At 39.7% G+C, this 21,517-nt stretch overlaps 1 protein-coding gene across 1 annotated transcript; it reads right to left on the bottom strand.

Annotated features, from left to right (window-relative positions):
- Nucleotides 1–454: 454 nt before the first annotated feature.
- Nucleotides 455–15,150, bottom strand: OVCH1 (ovochymase 1). The gene is given in 8 exon segments (XM_087813776.1): nt 455–561; nt 2,229–2,382; nt 9,639–9,709; nt 9,712–9,780; nt 12,951–13,104; nt 13,106–13,129; nt 13,784–13,865; nt 15,008–15,150. Coding segments are annotated over 8 exon segments (804 nt in total).
- Between the last annotated feature and the right edge of the window lie 6,367 nt (nt 15,151–21,517).

The following is a 21,517-nucleotide window of genomic DNA, read 5'->3' as shown; positions in this document are numbered from 1 at the left end:
TCTAGTTCTTTGCCATGCGTACGAATTTCTGAACATATGCAAATGAGAAATATCTTCTCTACATTTTAACAATGCTCATTTTCTAATAGCCTGAATGGGACAGTTCAAAGAATACCTCAGATGGTCACCACTACCGCCAGTTATTGACCCTTTTCCTTGGTCATGCCCTTCCTATTCTAAGTGCTTTACATGCATTAAATTACCTAGGAATCCATTGACATTATTCATTTAACTCAACCCCCTGAAATCATTAGGTTTTGGGATCTTGGATCTAAGTTTGCCTCCCATGTCAACCCCAATTCCAGATTTCCTTTTCATCTAAATATGACTCCTTGACTCTTGTTTTGACTCTTTGACCCTTGTGTTGTGGGACCATGTCACCCGCAGCTGGTCTCTGAGTGACTCTCCCCATTCCTAGGCCTTAGCAGACATTCTCTCCAACACTATTCCTCCCTCAGGCCTCGCTGATTTCAGTAGCTGTATAGATGATTCCAGCACTGAAGCTTCTCAGTTTCTCAACTTTCCCCGACCCGACCTCAGCCTTCTGCCAGCGGCCAGGCCCTAGAGACCAGGTCATGAGCAGAGACCCCAAGCCTTTTACAATCTTGGTGTTAAGCACCACTGTCTCTAACCACAAACTTCTATATTTTCAGCTACTTCCAACACTCCTTCCACCTTTTGAGACTTGCAGTTCTTCCACCCCATCACCTCCTCTTTGTCCCTAATTCATCTCCCCTCCTTGTCCGCCCTTTTCCTGGTTTAATTCCAAGGGTCCATTGTTTTAATCCCTCCTTCACACATACTCTCAATCCCCTTATACTCCTGCATGCTTGGGAAAACCCACTCGACCTGAATCGATTCTCTCCCTGCCCTGCATCTCCGTGGTACCCCCCAGTGTCTCCAGGGGAAAACATACAATGGACCTAACTGGTTGGTCTCCCTCTAAATGTATAATCATTCATCTCAGAGGCCTTTATGCTGCTCAGTAACCCTACTTCATTTCCCCAGTCCATGCCCTTTGCCATTTTTATAGAGAACTATTTCATACTTTCTCTTTTTTTCTTTTAAAACCCTTGAACCTTCCTTCACAACCCCATTTCATCTGCTGAGGAAATAGAAGCAATTAGAATAGTACTTCCAGGAGCTCCCATCCCCACATGTACCCATACGCCTGTATCAGTGACTAAATATTCTGCCTTCCATCTGGCAATTATGGTTGAACTGTGCTTTGCTCCTACTTAAGACCAGCCCCTCCAGCTGAGCACTAGATTCCATCTCCGTCTCTTCTACTGAAGCCATCCTTCTAACAATTCCCCACCCGCTCTCTTGTACTCTCTTCAGTTTTCCTCCAACTCATCCTAGTTTGTCTACTGGGGTTGAGTGCATGTGGGGATGGGTGGGGCAGAGAGAGATAAAAGGGGAATGACCCGTGACCATTTGAAAACCAAGACTGATGGTATCATAGAACTTGCATCTCTCTACAAGTCTACTACAGACTTCTAATTCTCCAACTGCTATTTGCTCTTAACTAAAATTCAAAATCCTATCTGCAAAAGGCACTAACAATTGTGGGAGAAATGAGAGAGACACTAACCCTGATGCTGGTCTTTTTTTTTTCTTTCCCTGTGACCATTGTATCTATGAGGTAGAAAAGATCCCCAGATCACAATCACAAAAACAACTCTCCTCTCTTTCACCTGGAACTACCTGACAGAATAAAAACACAGAGTTTATAGTGTTCCAAAGAAAATAATGGGACCCAGGCATGAAATGCTTTTTGCTAAATTCTTACTAGCTGTATTAATGAGGTAACATGAACATCCATTACCCAGCCCAGATGCATTGTCTGTTGAAGGTGCGAGTGGTGGCAATTGTTTCCTTGTTAAGGTTTGCTTTCATTATTTATCTGAAGTAAAGAGAAACTTGTATCTGGAGAGAATGGGTTAAAAGGAAATAAAAATGTGTGCCTGAAGATAGCATGTAGATTGTATCAAAGCAGCTTTTGATAAAAGAGAATGCATATCTAGGATTACAACAGCCCCAGGAAAAGTCAGTTTTACCTTAACTCTGTCCAAGGGAGAGCATATTCTTACAGAACTTTAATGTGCATTTTAATGTATTTCAAAACTAAGATAAATAAAATACTGTCTTACAGTCTTCTCTTTCCTCATGCTGATAGAAATATGAAGAAAGGGGTATTGCTTTCATAATATCTGAAAGACATTCACCTTTGATTTTGGATTGGATCCAGTCCAAGAAGACACTTGCCCTGGCAAATATGCCTGCCTTCCTTGTCTGGGCACAGCCAGCTCCCCAGCTGACGATGCCATAAAGGACAAAGGGGCCTCCATGTCCACACACTAATGGCCCACCAGAGTCTCCATGAAACACCAAGAAAATGCGGTCCAGAAGTTTTCTTTAATCAGAGCTCCTGGCTTCAATTTTGGAATCAGAATAATCAATAATTTATTCCTAACACATTTCTTGAATTTCTAAAAAAATTATTCTTTGTCAATTTGTAAACCTTAGAATATTTATACTCAAATAAATAAAATCACAGATGAAAGAGGAGACATAGCAACTGATACCACAGAAATACAAAGAATCATAAGAGACTGTTATGAATAATTATACACCAAAATTGGACCGACCACCTAGGAGAAATACAGTCATGCACTACAAAACAACATTTTGGTCAATGACAAACCACATATATGATGGTGGTCCCATAAGGTTATAATGAAGCTGAAAAATTCCTATCACCTCATGACGTACCTAACTTAGCACAGTAGTGTAATACATTGTTGACACGTTTGTGGTGATGCTGGTGTAAACAAACCCACTGTGCTGCCAGTCGTGTAAAAGTATAACACAATTACAGAGGTAGGCTAGACCATCTAGGTTTGTGTAAGTACAACCTATGATATTTGCACAAAGATGAAATCGCCTAATGACGCATTTCTCAGAACATATCCTTGTCATTAAGCAGAGCGCATGGCCTAGAATCCTGCAACCCACGGAGACCTAATCACGAGGCAAAAGAAAATCAGAACAGACTAATACAAGTAAGGAGATTGGCCCAGTAATCAAAACCATTCCAACAAAGAAAAGCCCAGGACCAGATGGCTTCACTGATGACTCTACTAAACATTTAAAGAATTAACTCTACTCTTTCTCAAACTCTTCAAAGAAATTAAAGAGGAGCTAACATACCCAAGCTCATTTTATGAGCCCAGCATTGCTGAGACCCAGGACAAATAGGGACACAACAAGAAAAGAAAATCACAGGTCAGTATCCCTGATAAACATAGATGTAAAAATATTAAACAAAATGCAGACAGTCCCTGACTTAGGATGGATATGCCTTTAGTAAAAACTGTGCTTTGAATTTTAATCTTTTCCTGGACTAGTGATATATAGTATAATACTCTCTCTAGTAATGCTGGGCAGTGTCAGTGAGATAATTTTGCCCAACTATAGGCTAATATAAGTGCTCTGAGAACATGTAAGGTAACCTAGGCTAAGCTATGATATTTGGTAGATTAGATACATTAAATGCATTTCAACTTAATTAGATTTTCAACTTATGATGGATTTATCAGGCTGTAACCTCATCATAAGTCAAGGAGCATCTGTACCAGCAAACTAAATTCAAAAGGATCACACACCATGATCAAGTCGGATCTATTCCAGTGACACTAGGATGGCTCAACATACACATATCAATAAATGTGACATTAATAGAATGAAAATTAAAAATAGCATTATCATGTCATCAGTACAGAAAAAGCATTTAACATCCATTCATGATTTTAAAAAACGCCACAACTCTCAACAAACTGGGTATAAACAGAACATACCTCAACATAACAAAGTCTATATATAACTACATACAACTAGCATCATATTCAACAGTAAAAGGTTGAAACCTTTTTAAAAAAAAATATGTTTTTATTGATTTCAGAGAGAGGAAGAGAGAGGAAGAGAGAGACAGAAGCATCAATGATGAGAAAGAATCCCGGATGGGCTGCCTCCTGCTGCCCCCTACTGAGGATCGAGCCCGAAACCCAGGCATGTGCCCTGACTAGGAATCGAACCCTGACCTCCTGGTTCATGGGTTGACGTTCAACCACTGGGCCACACTAGACGGGCGAAACCTTTTAATCTAAGATCAGGGACAAGAAAAGGGTGCTGACCTTCACCATTGCTATTCAGTATAATACTGGAAGTCCTAGCCATAGCAATCAGACAAGGGGGAAAAAGGCATCCAAATCACAAAGGAAGAAGTTAACTGTATTAGCAGATGATATGATCTTATTTATAGAAAATTCTAAAGACTTCACAAAGAAACTATTGGAACTAATCAATAAATAGAGTAAAGTTTCAGGATACTGAATGAACATATAGAAATCAGTTTGTCTCTATACACTAAGAACAAAGTATATGAAAAATAAATTTTAAAAATCTTATGCACAATAGCATCAAAAAGATTAAAATACTTAGGAATAAATTTAACCAAGAAGGTGAAAACTCTCTGCTGAAAATTATAAGACTTTGACAAAAGAAATTGAGGAAGACAAAAATAATTAAAAACTATTCCATGTCCATGGATCAAAAGAATTAATATTATTAAAATGTCCACACTGATGAAAGCCATCTATAGATTCAATGCAGTTTATATCAAAATTTTAGTGGCATTTTTCACAGAAGTAAAAAAAAATTCTAAAATTCATATGAAACCAAAAAGACCCCGAATAGCCAAAATAATCCTGAGAAAGAACAAAATTAAAGGCCTCAAATGTCTTGGTTTCAAAATATATTACAAATCTACAGTAATCAACACAGTATGGTACTGACATAAAAAATAGACACAAGGTGACAGAATTGTCAGCCTAGAAGAAACCTTTACAAATACTGTCAACTAATATTTGACAAGGGAGCAAAAAGTACTCAACGGGGAAAGGGTAATCTCTTCCATAAATGATGCTGGGGAAACTGGAAAATTACATGCAGGAAAATGAAATTGCACCCCTATTTGGACTCACAAAAATTAAACTGAAATGCATTAAGACTTAAGCATAAGACCCCTAGAAGAAAACACAGGAGAAAAGCTCCTTGACATTGGTCTTAGAAATGATTTTTTGGCCCGGCTGGGCGTGGCTCAGCAGTTGAGCGTCGACCTAGGATCCAGGCGATCAGGGTTTAATTCCCAGTCAGGGCACATGCCCGGGTTTCGGGCTGCAGCCAATGACTCTCATAATTGATGTTTTTATCTCTCTCTCCATCGCCTTTCCTCTCTCTGAAGTCAATAAAGATATATTTTTTTAAAAAAAAAGAAATGATTTTTTGGATATGAAACCAAAAGCATAAGCAACAAAAGCAAAAATCAGTATGACAAACTAAAACGCACCTGAACATTAGAAGAAACAATAAAATAAAGACAGCTTATGAAATGGGAGAAAAATATTTGAAAACTATATATCTGATAAGTGGTTGATAGCCAAAATATATAAAGAACTCATATAAATTAATAACAAAAAACAATGCAATTTGAAATGGACAGAGGCTCTGAATAGACATTTTCCCAAAGAAGACATACAGATGGCCCACAGGTACATGAAAAGCTTTTCAACTCACTAACCATGAGGAAAATGTCAATCAAAGCCACTATGAGATACCAACTCCTACCTGTGAGAATGGCTATCATCAAAAAGACAAAAGATAAAAAGTCTTGGCAAGAATGTGGAGAAAAGGGAATCCTTGTGCATTGTTAGTGGGAGTGTAACTTGGTGCAGCCACTATAGAAAGTAATATAGACATTCCTCAAAAAATTAAAAATAGAACTACCATATTATCCAGCAACGCCACTTCTAGGTATACACCCAAAGGAAATGAACACAGGATGTCAAAGAGGTGTCTGCACTTCCACTGAAGCATTCACAGTAGTCATATGTGGAAAGAGCCACGTCTGATGTACAGATGCATTTTAGTTTGATATATTGATATTTTTCTATCAAAGGATAAATGGGTAAAGAAGATATGGTATTACATAAAATGAAATATTATACAACCATGAGAAAGAAGGAAATCCTGCTATTTGGAACAACATGATTGGTGTTTGAGGACATTATGCTAACTAAAAAGTCAGACAGCAAAAGATAAATACTGTATGATATAGGTAGAATCTAAAAAAGCTGAACTCTTAGAAACAGAGAGTAGAATGATGGTTACCAAGGATTGCAGGTGGGGAAATGGGAAAATGTTAGTGAAAGGGCACAAACTTCTAGTTATGGGGTTAACAAGTTCTGGGAATCTAATGTATAGCATGGTGACTAGTTAACAGTACTGTATCATATACTTACACGTTGCTAAGAGAGTAGATCTTAAATGTTCTCAGCACAAGAACAAAATGGTAATTATATGAGGTGACAGTGGTTTTAACTAACCACCATGTTAATCATTTCACAATATGTAAGTGTGTCAAATTATCACATCGAACATCAAACTTATACAACGTTATGTCAATTATATCTAATAAAGCTGAAAAATCATCAAACCTTAAAACAGGATTTGCATTTTTTAAGGTAGCCTTTCTACCTTTCTGATTTTTAATCATCCTCCCCTTTTCCGACGCAAAGGTATTTAGGACCTGACTAAATCCTTAATTTAATTGTCTTTTTATAAAATAAACTGAGCTGAAGACATATTTGATATACCTGTCTATTTTATATAAAGAATTTCACAGGATGAATTCTAAATTGGGAATAAGAAGATAGGTTTCCTAGTCTGTGATGTAGAACAATTAACACTTTTGGGGGCCTATTTTTTTCCCACATAAAATCAGATTATACTTAAGACCCCTTTCCCATTAGAAAATAGTCTGATGTGTCAAGTCAGGTGATTTCCTTTTTAAATCACTCATTCCTTCAGTACCAACACATACTCCATATAGAATTTTTTTGGCAATTACAAACATTCCTTGATACAGAAAGAGGCTGTCTAATCTCTTTTATTGCCAGTGCCTATCACAGGGCCTAGCCTATGATATTCAATAAACAGATGGTATCTATTAATTATTTTAAAATTATGCAATGTCTGTTGTGAGCTAGGCATTCTGAGAAAGACAGGGCATAACCAAATTAGACGGTGATAGTAGCTATAAAGGAAATATTCAGAGTGACATGTAGCGAACATGGGTAGGTATGTGTGTGTGTGTGCTTACACGTGCATGTGTGTATGTGCAATTTCAATAACCTTTGAGTTGATACATGAAGGATGAGAAGGAGCCAGATATTTAAAACTTTGGAGGAATAGTATTTATGCAGAATTGATATCCGGGCTAAGGCCCCAACTTGGGCAAGTATGTGGCAAGTGGGGAGGTGAGAAGGAAATCACTGTGGCTGAAATACAGTGAGCAAGAGGAGAGAAGTACAAAATCGATTGGAAAAGCCAGCAGGAGTGGGACATACATCCCTCTGGGATGACACAGATCCCTTTGTAGGTCAAATAATTTGAAATTTTAAAAAAATCTAAAATCTGAAATTTGCTGGGAGCAGAGCACCACAGGGTTCCACACTGCATACCTGAAACTCTCATGTCTCCACTCCAGCATTTTTATTTTCACCTTCCTGGATGAGAAATTACATCTGCGGGTCCAATACTTCTGAGCATTCCCAAGAGGGTAAAAATCAATTAGCCAATATAGTTGAGTCCATTTTATCAAAGCAAGTTTCTGAAATCACCCTGTGAATTTGGTTGTGCTGCCGTCAAAGTGACCTTTGGATGTAGCAGAAACAGGGATCAATGGGGGGGGGGGGGGGCGGTATCTGTAATACTTTCAACAATTAAGATAAATTTAAAAATAAAAGAATAAGTGCCAACTGAGATCATGATATGCGGGTCACCTCTGACATGAACCTAATTCCCTCCCCAGTTCTCTGCTCTCTTTATGCAGATCAAGGTCTTCCTCCAATGTTACATGCTGTTGAGCATGACAATAACAGTAGGGCCATTTGTGATTTTCTTGATTCAAAGCAGAGAGAAAGACCATCCCTCAAAAGGGGAAGTATGAATACATTAATTTAGAGGACTTTTCTATTTGATTTTTATAATATAACTTTATGCCCTTCAGCAGCCCTAGGAGCACCCTTCCTATATTCCTCAGATCTTCCTGTCCACACCCTGGCTCTGTGCCTGGGGCTCCCCCCCCCCCCACCCGGGAGGCAGGCCAGAAGTGTAGGAAGTGCCTGCCCTGCAGCCCTGGAACTGTGACTCTGGGGAAGTAGGGTATAAATACCCCAGCTCCCTCAGCCCTCAGAGGGGATCGATATTCTTAGTGTGTTTTGTGTCACTGCCAGCGTTTTGCTGCAGGTGACTTAATAGCACATCCTGGGTTGGCCGCCTTCCCTTCCCTATGCCTGCTCCTCACTTTCCTACCGGTGACCTGCACTTCCTAACAGGCCACTGCACTCGAGCACTTGTCACAGGTGTGCTCCTGGGGAATGCAAGTTAAGATACTCAACATATAACAGAATTTGAGTAGCGCTTGATGCCATGAAAGGGCTTAAGTGCAATAAATTTATATTCAGTGATAAGAAGGGACCACTTCCCTTCTCTCTTCATGTTTCCTTCCTTCCCTCCTTCCTCCCTTCCTCCCTTCCTCCCTTCCTCCCTTCCTCCCTTCCTTCCTTCCTTCCTCCCTTACTCCCTCCCTCCCTCCTTCTTTCCTTCCTTCTTTCCTTATTGATTTCAGAGAGAGGTAGGGAGGGGGGAGGGAGCAACATGATCGGCTGCCTCCTGCCCGCCCCTACTGGGGATGGAGCCAGCAGCCCAGGCCTGTGCTCTGACCAGGAATCACAGCTTCCCTTGGGGCGGCTGCTCAGGTCCAGCCTGGCTGAGGCAGCGGGCGCAGGGCCGGGGTGCCTCGGGCTGGGTGCCTGGGGGAGCAGCGCTGCTGGCTTTGCTCCCTGGGCCCCCCTCGGCCCTTCCCTTCGCCCATTCTGGCCTTGCCCACAGCATGCCTGCCCCCCAGGGCCTCTCTACAGCTTCGGGCCTCCACAATATCACTGAAACGGAAGCGTTGCTTTGTGATTTGTTTTTTACTGCATATTAAAAACATTTTTTAAAGGTTCTCATTTTCTTCATGATTATTTTATTTTAATCTCTGGTGGAAAATCAAGGGTGAGCGCACTGGAGATTTATAACAATTTTAAACAAACTCTTAAGCTGTAAATAGGACGCACTAATTTCGAATCCCTGTTGGCCTGTTCTCTTTTCTCAAGGCCTTCAGTTTACCGGAAAACATCTTCCCCCCTGCAGGCCAGACTAGTGGTGCTGTCACCTACCTCCGGCCCCCCCCCCCCCCCCCCCGCCCCCCGTACCCACCTGCTCTCGGGGCTGTAGGCTGCTGCGCCCTCTCTGCCATCTCGGCAAGTTTGGACACAGTAACCACTCTGCCCGTGGCCCGCTCTTCCTGGGGTCCGCTGGGCTTTGGGGGAGGGGATGTGGCAGGGTGCTGTGAAGCACCGGCTAACAGGGAAAAGCTGTTTGCGGTTTTGAGAGTCGTTCCTCCCGTGTAAGGAGAGTCTCTAGCAGATGGCAACTTTCTCTCTTCCTCTGCAGAGTCATAATCATCTCACCTGACAGCAATCCTTCCCTCCAGTCGCTGCAGAGCCAGCGCAGATCATCTTCTCTGTGATACCCCCTGGGGAGCAGAGTAATAAGTGTGTCCGCAGGTCTCTCTTTCTTGAATCTGCTGCAAGCGACTTGCCAGGCCACCAACTAATTAAGCAGCAGATTCAGAAAGAGAACTTAATAATGAAGTGAGCAAGAAATTATGTTAAAAATATATTAAAAAATATATATATATATATTTAAGTTCAGACTCGCTCTGCACCAACATAATTACAATCAGTCATGCCTGAGCTGCTGCAGAGTATTGAATCAAAGGATATGTGTCTCACGCAGGGTGTCTTCATTTCCAGATGTGACATCTTTGCAAAGGGAATGCATTGGCAGGAGAACAAGACCAGAAACGCTTTTTTTCTAGCTTATTTCCAATTTAAATTTCAGAGTTTCAAATATTGCTACATAAGAATTCAGAAAGAGAATTCAACAAGATATGAATTGGTGTTATATGTGGTTGACATGATTACATATTTATACAGATAAATACATTATGTGAATATATATTATAAATATGGGACAGCAATATGTTTTTATGATTAACTAATATAAACCAAAATTATATTCCTTTTTTCCCTCAATTGTCACTGTGACTTAAACTCAACTCCAATTTAAAATGACACTAATAATGAACACTAAAGAATTTCTTCTCTCCCGGCCGGGCGTGGCTCAGAGGTTGAGCATTGACCTAGGATCCAGGAGATTCCGGTTCAATTCCCGGTCAGGGCACATGCCTGGGTTGTGGGCTCCATCCCCAGTCGGGGGCATGCATGAGACAGCTGATCAAATGACTCTCTCATCATTGATGTTTTTCTCTCTCTCTCCCTCTCCCTTACTCTCTCTAAAATCAATAAAGATATATTTAAAAAAATTTTTTTCTTCTCATAACTGACCCTTAGGCAGGCCTGGGTTAACATGTATTCTTTTTTTTTTTTTTTTTGTAGGTCCTTTTTAAAATAATTTATTGGGGTGACATTGGTTAATATGATCATATAGGTTTTAGATGTGAGTTTCTATGTTATAAGATCTGTATATTGAACTGTGTGTCCACCATCTAAAGTCAAATCTTCTCCCGTCACCATATAGAAGAACTCCAATATGTATTCTGCATGACTTGTTCTATCACTTTAGATTCATGACATTTAAAAAATTAAGTTTACTTTTTATAGCCTTAATACTTTTTGGACAAAATAAAAATTACCTTACATTTATATAGTACCTTGATATTTATAAATGCTTTACTCCAACCTAATAATACAGCAGCATTGTGAGGTGGGCTATCTCACACACGAAGAAGCCACAACTCTGAAAATGTGATCTCACAGCACCTATGGGACAGAGCTAGGACTCCAGCCTCAGTCTGACTCTAAATCTTGTGCTCTTTTTGATGTATTAATCTAACACATAAACAATTTAATGTATTTAAGCTCCTCTTTTCAGGGACCACCCATCCCATCAGTGTTGCTTACCATGTCTCAAAATCGAGAACTCATTTTCTCTGGGATTGAAAGAATTGATTCATCTTTTTAAAATGTTTTTAATTTTTATTTTTTAATATGCTTTTATTTCTTTTAGAGAGAAGGGAGAGGGAGAGGCAGAGAGAGAAACATTGATTGGCTGCCTCCTGCACGCCCCCTACTGGGGATAAAGTCTGAAACGTGGGCATGTTTAAGTTCAGACCTGTTCTGCATGTGCCCTGACTGGGAATCGAACTAGAGACCTTTTGGTGCATGGGACAGTGCTCAACCACCTGAGCTACACTGGCCAGGGCCAAGAATGGATTCATCTTTGATAAGACTGTAACCACCTCTCAGCCATATGGTGGTCATGGAGGTGGCAATGGGTGAAGGTGTTAGAGAATGGGCATATTTATTCAAGGGCTTTGAAGCCAGTCAGTCAATAAATATTTCCTGTTTCATCTAAGTAACCTTCTAGCTCTGGGGAGAGAATGCTGAATTAGACAGAGATCGGCCTCTCAGTGGTTCCCACTCTAAGGGATGAGATGTAGAACGTGATCACATAAAATAATGTGAAGAATGTTTATGTGCAACGAGACGATAAAAGTGGGTAGTGCAGAAAGTAAGCGATGGAAGAGCAGTCCTGCGGCAGCAAGCGGTCTGAAGGGGAGCGACAGCTGAGCTGAGAAGGAAATGAGGAGGAGGCAGCTGGGAGACTAGAACAAGTGTGTTCTAAGTGGAAGAAAAAGGGCAGAGCTTCTGAACTAGTATTTAAGAGAAAGGAAGAAGACCATGGTGCCTGAAGGGACAAAAGAAGGAAATGAAGTTGGAGAGTTTAGTGGAGGCCAAATCACACAGAGCCCAAGTCAGGCTGGGAGTTCAGTGATTATCAGCTGAGTCGCGGCTGCTTTTAAATCCCAGCTTTGATACCTATTAGTCATGGGATGTTAGTAAGTGTCCTAAATCGTTGGGCCATAACCTCCTCATTTGCAAAATAGGGAAGATAAAACTCTCCTCAGATGGCGGTTGCAAAAGGTTTTTGGAAAATGCAATTTGGCTGCAAGGGAGTGCAGTAGCTGTGAACATGAATACTGTACACAAAAAGAGATCCTCTCTCCTTCAAGCTCACAGATCCCAAACGATACAGCAACAGAAGGCAGATGTGAAGGAAAATGATCGCATACAGTGAAAAGAAGCAAAACACAAACATTGGCCCATTCGGATTGAGCAGTATCTTATCACGGCTTTAAGCTCTCAACAACCTAGCCCAGCAGTCAGCAAACCATGGCTAGTGCACCAATTCCGTGCCAGCACCACCCCCATCCCCGGTCCCTGGGCCTGTTTAGCACAGTCCAGGAACTAGTAATGGTTTATACATTTTTAAACAGTTGAAAAAATCCAAGTTAGAAAATACTTCAAGACACGTAAATATTATATGAAATTTAAATTTCATGAACGAATTTCTGTTGGGACACAGCCACATCCATTGTGTTGCATATTGTCTATGGCTGCTTTGTGCTATGATGGCAGAGTTTAGTAGTGTGACAAGGACCATATGGCCTGCAGAGCCCAAAAAACTTATCTGACCCTTTACAGATCCAGCTTACTTATAATTAATTAATCACCCTAAAGGGAAAATATAAAACAGCTCATTCTCTAATTTGATCACCGATTACAACTAAATAAAACACGGTTTCTGTCTTTTGGAAGGAAGAAAGGCTAAAGCAGAAACTGCCTTATATCATTTCCATGAGGAATTTTCAAAATTAACAACCTGCAGTGAAAGTTCTGCAAACGTAAAATATTTACCTTCACTAATACTTCCCCATCCAGTCACAGTACAGGTCTCAGAGGAGAACAGAGGCTCCAAGCTGTGGGGGAGACGCACTGGCCTCCCCACAGAGTTGAACCCCAGAGGAGAGCTCAGGACATCAGTGGCAAAGCTCAGTCTGTCAAAGGTTTCAATGCACCAGGATGCATTTTTTTGCCTTTCTCACCTGCATCAGTGGCAAGCAAGAGAACTGCAGGATTAAGCCAATGAGTCAAACTACGACCCTGCATAATAGTCCAAAATAAATCTTCAGTCTCTACCTTTCAGTCTCAGCAATGAAGATGACTTTGTACTACATAAAAAGGGTGATCTCTGTTTATCATTTGCAGGAGCCCATCAACCATGTTCTGAGGACTGGCAGCCCTGGAGAAACCAGGCTATGTGGACCTCTGCACGTGGACCTGAATTTGTACTTCTTGACCAACTTCTCCTAATTCTCTATTAAAACATGATCTCAAATTGTATCTTTAAATGTTGGTATAAATTGTAAATGTACAGGGGCACTAGGAGATGAATATCTAATTACATAGTTTTGCTAAAGGAAGTCCAACAGTCAGAGTGCAGGCAAAACAATTTTAAAAATATATATATATCTTTATTGATTTCAGAGAGAGGAAGGGAGAGGGAGGGAGAAGGAAACATCAATGATGAGAGAGTCATTGATCGGCTGCCTCCTGCACACCCCAAACTGGGGCTCGAGCCCACAACCCGGGCACGTGCCCTCACTGGGAATCGAACCACGATCTCCTGGATTCTAGGTTGACGCTCAACCACTGAGCCATGCCAACTGGGCAAAACAAACTTAAAAAACATTTCTCATCTGCTCAGTTGGTTCTTTCAGGGTTCTGTCATGGTCCCTAGCAACAACAGTCCAAAAGAATGGATGATTTTTCCTAAAGAAAGAAGAAGAAAAGTTTGACATGAAATGAGATTTTTCGCCCTTTGGCTAACCCTACCTGGCTTTACCAACACACACTGCTCAGTTCAGTCACGTGCCACCCAGCCAGTCCCCTGGCACCTTTGTGTGATCTCCCACCAGGAAGGTCTACAGCCTCCTGAAATACCTTAGAAGGAGTTCTTACTTGTGTATCTTCCCTCCTTCTTTTGGCCACAAAGTGTCTTTGGAGCCTTTACCAAATAACAGGTTATTTTTAAGTTGAGAAGGAAAAATAAAAGTTAGCGCTTCTTTTGACCTCACAGTGATGTTAAGAATATACGAAAAAGCCTGGCCAGTGGGGCTCAGCAGTTGAACTTTGACCTAGGATCCAGGAGATCAAGGTTCGGTTCCCCATCAGGGCACATGCCTGGGTTGCGGGCTTGATCCCCAGTTGGGGGCGTGCAGGAGGCAGCCGATCAATGACTCTGATCATTGATGTTTCTGTCTCTCTCTCTCCTTCTCTCCCTTCCTCTCTCTGAAATCAATAAAAATATATTTAAAAAAAAAAGAATATATAAAAAAAAAACCTACATTCAAAATGTGGTAGCTTCAGTTCTGTGTTTTACTGTTAAACGTATCCAAACATTATCTTACAGGAATATACCTCAAATTGTCATCTTTTATGAAATCACATGAACTAATAAAACTAAGGTTAAAAAGAAATTATCAATTCAAAAGTAGGTAGGCCTCACCTGTGGTGTTAAAAATCAGCATTAGAACTCACTGATCACTTTAGGGGGGTGAAGATTGGAAGAAGCACGAGAGGGGGCTGCTGGGTTTTTGAAACACTTTGTTTCTTCATCTGGGTGCTGGTTACATGGGTGCTCACTTTGTGAAAATTCCTCTAAGTTTAAGATTTGTGCATTTTTATATACTTCAGAAATACCCTAAAAAACTCGAATCAACATCCATTAATTCTCCACAATAAGATTTCCAGCTGAAAAAATATCCAAGGAAAGAATCCCTCAATTCCCACAAATGTTTTGTCACTTTAGCTTAGAGATTCTTTCATTTTTCAAAAGTGTTTCTTCAGGAAAGTAAAGTTACTGAAATTATGTTTCAATACACTTTATTCCAAGGATTAGGTTCTTAATACACGTAGGCATCTTCTCTCCAGTCACAGCCATGCTCCTCTCCGTTCCCTGGCGGCGAGTCTGACTTGGCCACGCGTTTCCTGTGCCTTCACTAAGGGAGCCAGCGCAGGCGAAGAGCTCGGCCAGCACCTTGCAGAGATACTCCATGACGGTGGCCAGATCACTGTCATCATCTGCACGCACGCTAATGAGAGAATTAAAGTTTATTTCAAAGTCACCCTCTAAATTATTGCTTGGTAGTAAAAAAAAGTTATTTCTTAAAGTCACTCTACTTCTTTATATAGAGAATAGTGTGTACAATACAATGAAATAATAAAAATTACTGTAGAGTTGATCATGTAGACCCCGATATCTAGTGAAATTTTATGCTTGCAGTCATCAAATATCCTTTAATTTGGTAGAGAACACAGTGTGAAAAGCATACGCCAGAGCAACACACATTTATAAAGGAAAAAAATCTGAGATTTTTTCCAATGGTGAGATAATTGTTCAAGGTATCAATTGGTGAATTTTTCCATCCTTTATTCCCACTCGTTCATAATAAAATCCTGTTTCTTATATTTTTAGGGCCTTATCTCCCATCCAACAATAGCAGGCATCACTTACTGGTATGAGAGAAGAAACAGTCATGACTGAGTTACAGAAAGAAAGTGGCTGAAATTTTAAAAAACTGCTGATTTAGGTTGAGACAGAAAGGTTCCAATGTATAACTGCAAAGTGTATTTAGTCCCCTAAAGTAAGTTTAAAAAAAAATCCACATAAACACAAAGACTGATGTGGAGTTAGCAAGAGAATGCTGGGTTTTCCCTAATTGTGAAATAACATTACCAGGGACCTTATTAGAAATACAAATTCCCTTTAAGAACGTAATTGTTGCCTGGCCGGTGTGGCTCAGTGATTGAGCATCAACCTATGAACCAGGAAATCACAATTGATTCCCTGCCAGGGCACATGCCGGGGTTGCAGGCTCAATTCCCAGTAGGGGGGTGTGCAGGAGGAAGCCGATCAATGACTCTCATCATTGTTGTTTCTATCTCTCCTTCTCTCTTCCTCTCTCTGAAATCAATAATTTTTAAAAAGTACATAAAAAAGGAATATACATTCTTATAAAATCAGAAACCCTCCAGGTAATTCTGATATACACTTAAGACTGAGAACTGATATAAAGGGTAACCAGGGCCAGGGAAGCTTTATGGGAGGTGACACAATGTTGTCAGTGTGCTTATTGTCTTTGGAGTGCTACCCCTTGTCAGCCAGTCTGGCCCCTGGTGACCTTCAGTAAAAATAATGTCTATCTCAGCTCCCAGATTTTGCATATCTCTCCAACTGGCTCATTCCACGCGGCACACTTTCCTTTTCAAAGGATTTGGGTACACAGAAGCCCCCTTCAGTGGAGGGTGGAGCCCTGGATGTCTATGATTGATGCAGATGAGGCAAGGAGAAACAAGGCCCTGAGGGAATCAACTGAAGAGTTCCTACGAAGGCAGGGGCGAGTGGAACATGCCACTTTTGCTCTACCAACATATCAAACACCTCTGGTGTGTAGGTCCACACACTACAAGGAATAGCTTCAAAAAGGCATTCCTCTGGTCCAATAAGTTAGGCAGCTATGAAGAGTTAAAAAAACACAAAAAAGGACCCACACAGATATGTTTCATATAAATATGAAGCACAGTGTTATGTGTGAAAAAATTATAAAATAATATATGTGATATACACAAATACTATTAAATATACACATTATGTGCACAAATATTAGTGGAAAATCAGATCATTAAAACATTATTAATATTGATTACTTAAGATAGAGTAGGAATGGATTAGTGAAATGGAGAGGGTGGTTTAGAGTTAACTGTCTTTTTTCACAAACATTACTATTATAAATTTTTCAAAAAGAAATCAAGAAGAGTCTCTGATGAAATTACAGACAATATTTGTGTGTGGTTAACTTAAATGGCTTACAAACATTTACAGCTGATTTTGTTTATTAATCTCAGTTGGCTCATCAAGTTGGACATCCACCTAGTGCAGAATGGTTTTGTTGTGGTCCCCATCTTGCTGCAAGTGTCATGGGCCATCAACTCTCTGTTCTAAGCACACTAGACTATTCAGTGGTCCCTTTAATTGTTCCACACCCTCTACTTCCACGATTTTAAATCCCATTCACATCCTCACAAGCTCAGTGATCCACCTCCAAATACTACTCATCCCTCAGGGTCTAACCAACAGTCCATTTCTCCCATAAACCTTCCCAGAGGCTCAACGGAAAGAAGAGCTACATTTTCTGAATCATCACAGCACATTTCCTATTTTATTTCCTACTTTGTTGTACACTTTTAGTTACCTCACCAAAATGCAAGCTCATCAGAGACTGCTTTTACTCTGTATATATCCAGGACCTGGTATGCTATCTGGCACATAGTTGATTTTTAACAAATGAGTGGTTGAAAGAATGATTACTGGGTAAATAGCAGGCCTGAAGCATGAGATCATTTAGTTAATAAATATTATAACCCTTAGCACAATACCTTGCCTGTAGCATTCTGGCAAACATTTGGAAGAGAGACTTGTCCTTACCACTGGTCTTATGGAGACCTAGAAATTAAGGTCTATACCAGCTCTAGAGACTCTATGATGCTTAACACATAGTATTTCAATTAAGTAAATATATCAGTTATGCTCATATAGCTTATGATGCATTCAATAAGAAATTTAATGACATGAAATGATGTATTGCATGAGAAAAATAACATTATAATACAATGTACAGTATAGTTCAGTGTGTACACCAAATATGTATAAATAAACATATATATCAAAATGTTAACAGCGTTTATCTCTTGGTGGTTGGTTTACATTTTCTTCCATTTGCTCATCTGTCTTTATCAAATTTAGCAAACATGTACCCCCTTTTGTGGCAAAAAACATTGCTTTGAAAATAAGTTTCCTGACAATCATGACAATTTCATTCAAGGCTGTTATTTAACTTGAGAAAGGAATAGAGAAACCTCTGTCAATATACTGGTCATCGGTTCCACTTTTACTGCACATAGCCCATCCCCTCAAGAAGGGCACAATGTGTAAGGTAAAATAATTGCCCTGTGTACAGAAATCTAATTTCAGATCCTTTAGCACCTCTTCAGTCTCTTAGGAACTATAAAATGACAAATGAAAATAAATGTGACATACTTACTAACAAGCACTCTGTTGCTTGATTACAAAGATACATAGTCATGGTCACATCCAACTTGATTTTCTATGTCTAAGCAGGTAAATTTGAACAGGATAATGTGATCTTCTGGTGCCATTTTTTCCCAAATACATAAGCCAGATAGGGGAAGGTAGAGAACATATAATAAATGGCAGAGTCAAGTGTGACAAATAAAGTCTATTATCTGGGCTTTAGCTCAGAACTCACCAATAATAACATTTTACAGGATATCAGAACATAAAAAGCCATGGAAATTCCTTATGTGAGAATAACTGATTTATGCTTGAAATTCTGACATTTATCCAACAAACAGAGCAGTATTAATTAGAGAATGGCCAGAAACCACCTTTAAAATTTCATTTAGTTATAAAATGCTAGAATTATGAACTATACATTGCAGAAACCTAAGATTTACCTCTCTTTGTAAGACTAATTGAAAATTCATAATATTCACCCAGAAGTTGAATCATGAATTATGAATTATGGATGGATCGTGCAGCATATGTCAGCCAAAGTCACAGTCCCTGTGGTTGCAATGTCATCTCAAACTCCCAGTAAGGTCAGCTGTGACCTTTTCCTAACATCTTTAGAAACATGTCTAAACATTTTGAAAGTAGTCTTACATAATTTAACACATAATCCTTTACATCTTAATTTTCCTACATTAATTCATGCTATTATTCAAGGAAAGAAACCTCTGTGGGTCATAAATCCTCAGTGTCTTCCATGTCTCACTCTCATCTGAGTGCAAAACAATCTTATCTGTAATCTTACATGTCAGAATGAACTTCTTTCTAAAACTCAAAAATGTCTTTATCAACTTTAGACCTGTTAACAGCCTATTGACCTCTAAGCAATAATGTTCAGGGTTGCAGGAATTACCCAACTTTTTTATGCCCAGTTTCCAAAAACCAAACACAATACTTCCTACCAAATATCTCCTCCTTAACCAGAAACTCCTTCCTTTACTATTTTTCTCTTCAGGCCTATCGTCATAAACATAGATGTAAAAACAGGCTGCCTAAAATATTATTAAAATCACTTTTTAAGCACTTCAATTGAAAAGCACCCCACATCTATCATTTTCCCTGATATCCGTTACGCCCCTTCTGAAGCAGACAGAAGAGAAATTACTCCCCTTCTCCAAATGAGAAAACTGGCATTGATATTAAAGGACTCATCACATCTCATATAATAGGAAATACAGTTTAGGCTTTATGATTTCAAAGGCCAGTACTTTCTCCTATTTTCATCAAATTATTTTCTGCCTCAAAATCTCTAACTCAGAGGTGGAAAACAGATTTCAAATCCTTTGCCAACCTTGATTTATTGTTAGTGATTGCTATTTTTAAAATGGTTCTGAGGTCTAGTCAAGCTAAGTGAGAGATGGGTACCAAAATTAATCATTGATTTTTTCATTCAAATATCTACTGAGTGTTCATTATATGCAAGTCACTCTTCTAGCCTCTAAGAAATGCAGTGTCTCCCATGGGCATGAAAAAGAGACCACTTGAGTGCCATTATCAGCCATTTCTGAGCCTAGCTAACAGCTACCAGAATAAAAATAGACTTGGAGAGACTGTATAACTCCCCAGTTCCTATGACCTCTTTCTCTCTTACCATTAGCTAATTGACTCCATTTGGAATTTATAAAACCCTTGCACCATTCAGTGTTGCTTAGCATGCTGGCGCAGCCACTAAGTATGCAAATAAGCTCATTATCTTATTACATTTCTAAAACACATGTCTTTTCACATTTGAACATTCTAAAGTCAGAAGGATCGTACAATTCTATTAGACATGGACTGAAAGAGTTTTCCAGAAAGAACCTGTGTTAGCTTTGGCCAGTCTCCTGGAGGAAACTCTCACTGAATATTTTTTAATTTTTCTGCTTGAGGTAGTTTGGTCTACACTAGTGTGGGAGATTTTAGACTGTGGACATACATAAGTATTAGCTTGTGACTCAAATTTTCTGGTAAGATTTTTACCCCTCCCTGCATCCAGTGCCAAGTTTAAGGTATATAACTTCCCATATGGGTGGGTTTATGCCTCCATTAGCCTAACACTGAAGGCCTTTGGTGTCCCAGCTTTACGTGGAGATCTCTCAGTCTTAGATGGTTTATTTTCTTTATTGGTGGTACATGAAATAATGATGAATTTTACAACCAGTTTGCTTTAAGCTTGTTGAAATGTAACAAATTCATGCTAATACTGAGTTGTGATATTTCTGAAAGTCTTATTCTTTCTAGTTGACTTTTTTTTCTAATTTATCTTTATTGTTGAAAGTATCACAGGTGTTCCACTTTTTCCCCCCATTGACCCTCTCCACCTCGCTCCCACCCCCTCCCCAGGCCTTCACCCCATTATTGTGTGTGTCCATGGATTATGCATATATGCATATAACTTCTGTGGTTAATCTCTTCACACTTGCCATCCCCCTTCCCTCTTCCCTCTGAGATGGACAGTCTGTTGCATGCTTCAATGTCTCTGGGCCTATTTTGGTTGTCAGATTCTTTTGTTCATTAGCTTCTCCTTAAAGAAGACCCTTCAACATTTCATGTAGCACTGGTTTGGTGGTGATGAACTGCTTTAGCTTTTGCTTGTCTGTGAAGCTCTTGATCTGACCTTCAGTTCTAAATGATAGCTTTCCTGGGTAGAGCAATCTTGGTTGTAGCTTCTTGCTTTTCATCACTTTGAATATTTCTTGCCACTCCCTTCTCTCCTGCAAAGTTTCTGTTGAAAAATCAGCTGACAGTCATATGGGTGCTCCCTTGTCAGTAACTAATTGCTTTTCTCTTGCTGGTTTTAAGATTCTCTCTTTGTCTTTAACCTTTGGCATTTAAATTATGATGTGTCTTGCTGTGGGCTTCTTTGGGTTCCTCTTGTTTGGGACCCTCTGTGCTTCCTGGACTTGTAAGCCTATTTCTTTCCCCAGGTAGGGGAAGTTTTCTGTCATTATTTTCTCAAGTAGGTTTTCAATTCCTTGCTCTCTTTCTTCCCCTTCTGGCACCCCCTTAATGCAAATGTTGGGCCACTTGAAGTTGTCCCAGAGACTCCTTACACTACCTTCATATTTCTGGATTCGTTTTCCTTTTTGCTCTTCTGGTTGGGTCTTTTTTTGTTTCCTCATGTTCCAAATTGCTGATTTGATTCTCAGCATCCTCTACTCTACTGTTGATTCCCTGTAAATTATTCTTCATTTCAGTTCATGTAGCCTTCATTTGTGATTGGTACTTTATTATGTCATTGATGATCTCACTAGTTTCCTTAATAGTTTTACTAAGATCCTTGAGCATCCTTATA

The sequence above is a fragment of the Miniopterus natalensis genome, chromosome 2 (genome assembly GCF_054644295.1).
Source record: "Miniopterus natalensis isolate mMinNat1 chromosome 2, mMinNat1.hap1, whole genome shotgun sequence".
Classification (NCBI taxonomy): Eukaryota; Metazoa; Chordata; class Mammalia; order Chiroptera; family Miniopteridae; genus Miniopterus; species Miniopterus natalensis.
Note: the sequence above shows the minus strand (reverse complement) of the source record. Positions and strands in the feature narration are given on the sequence as shown.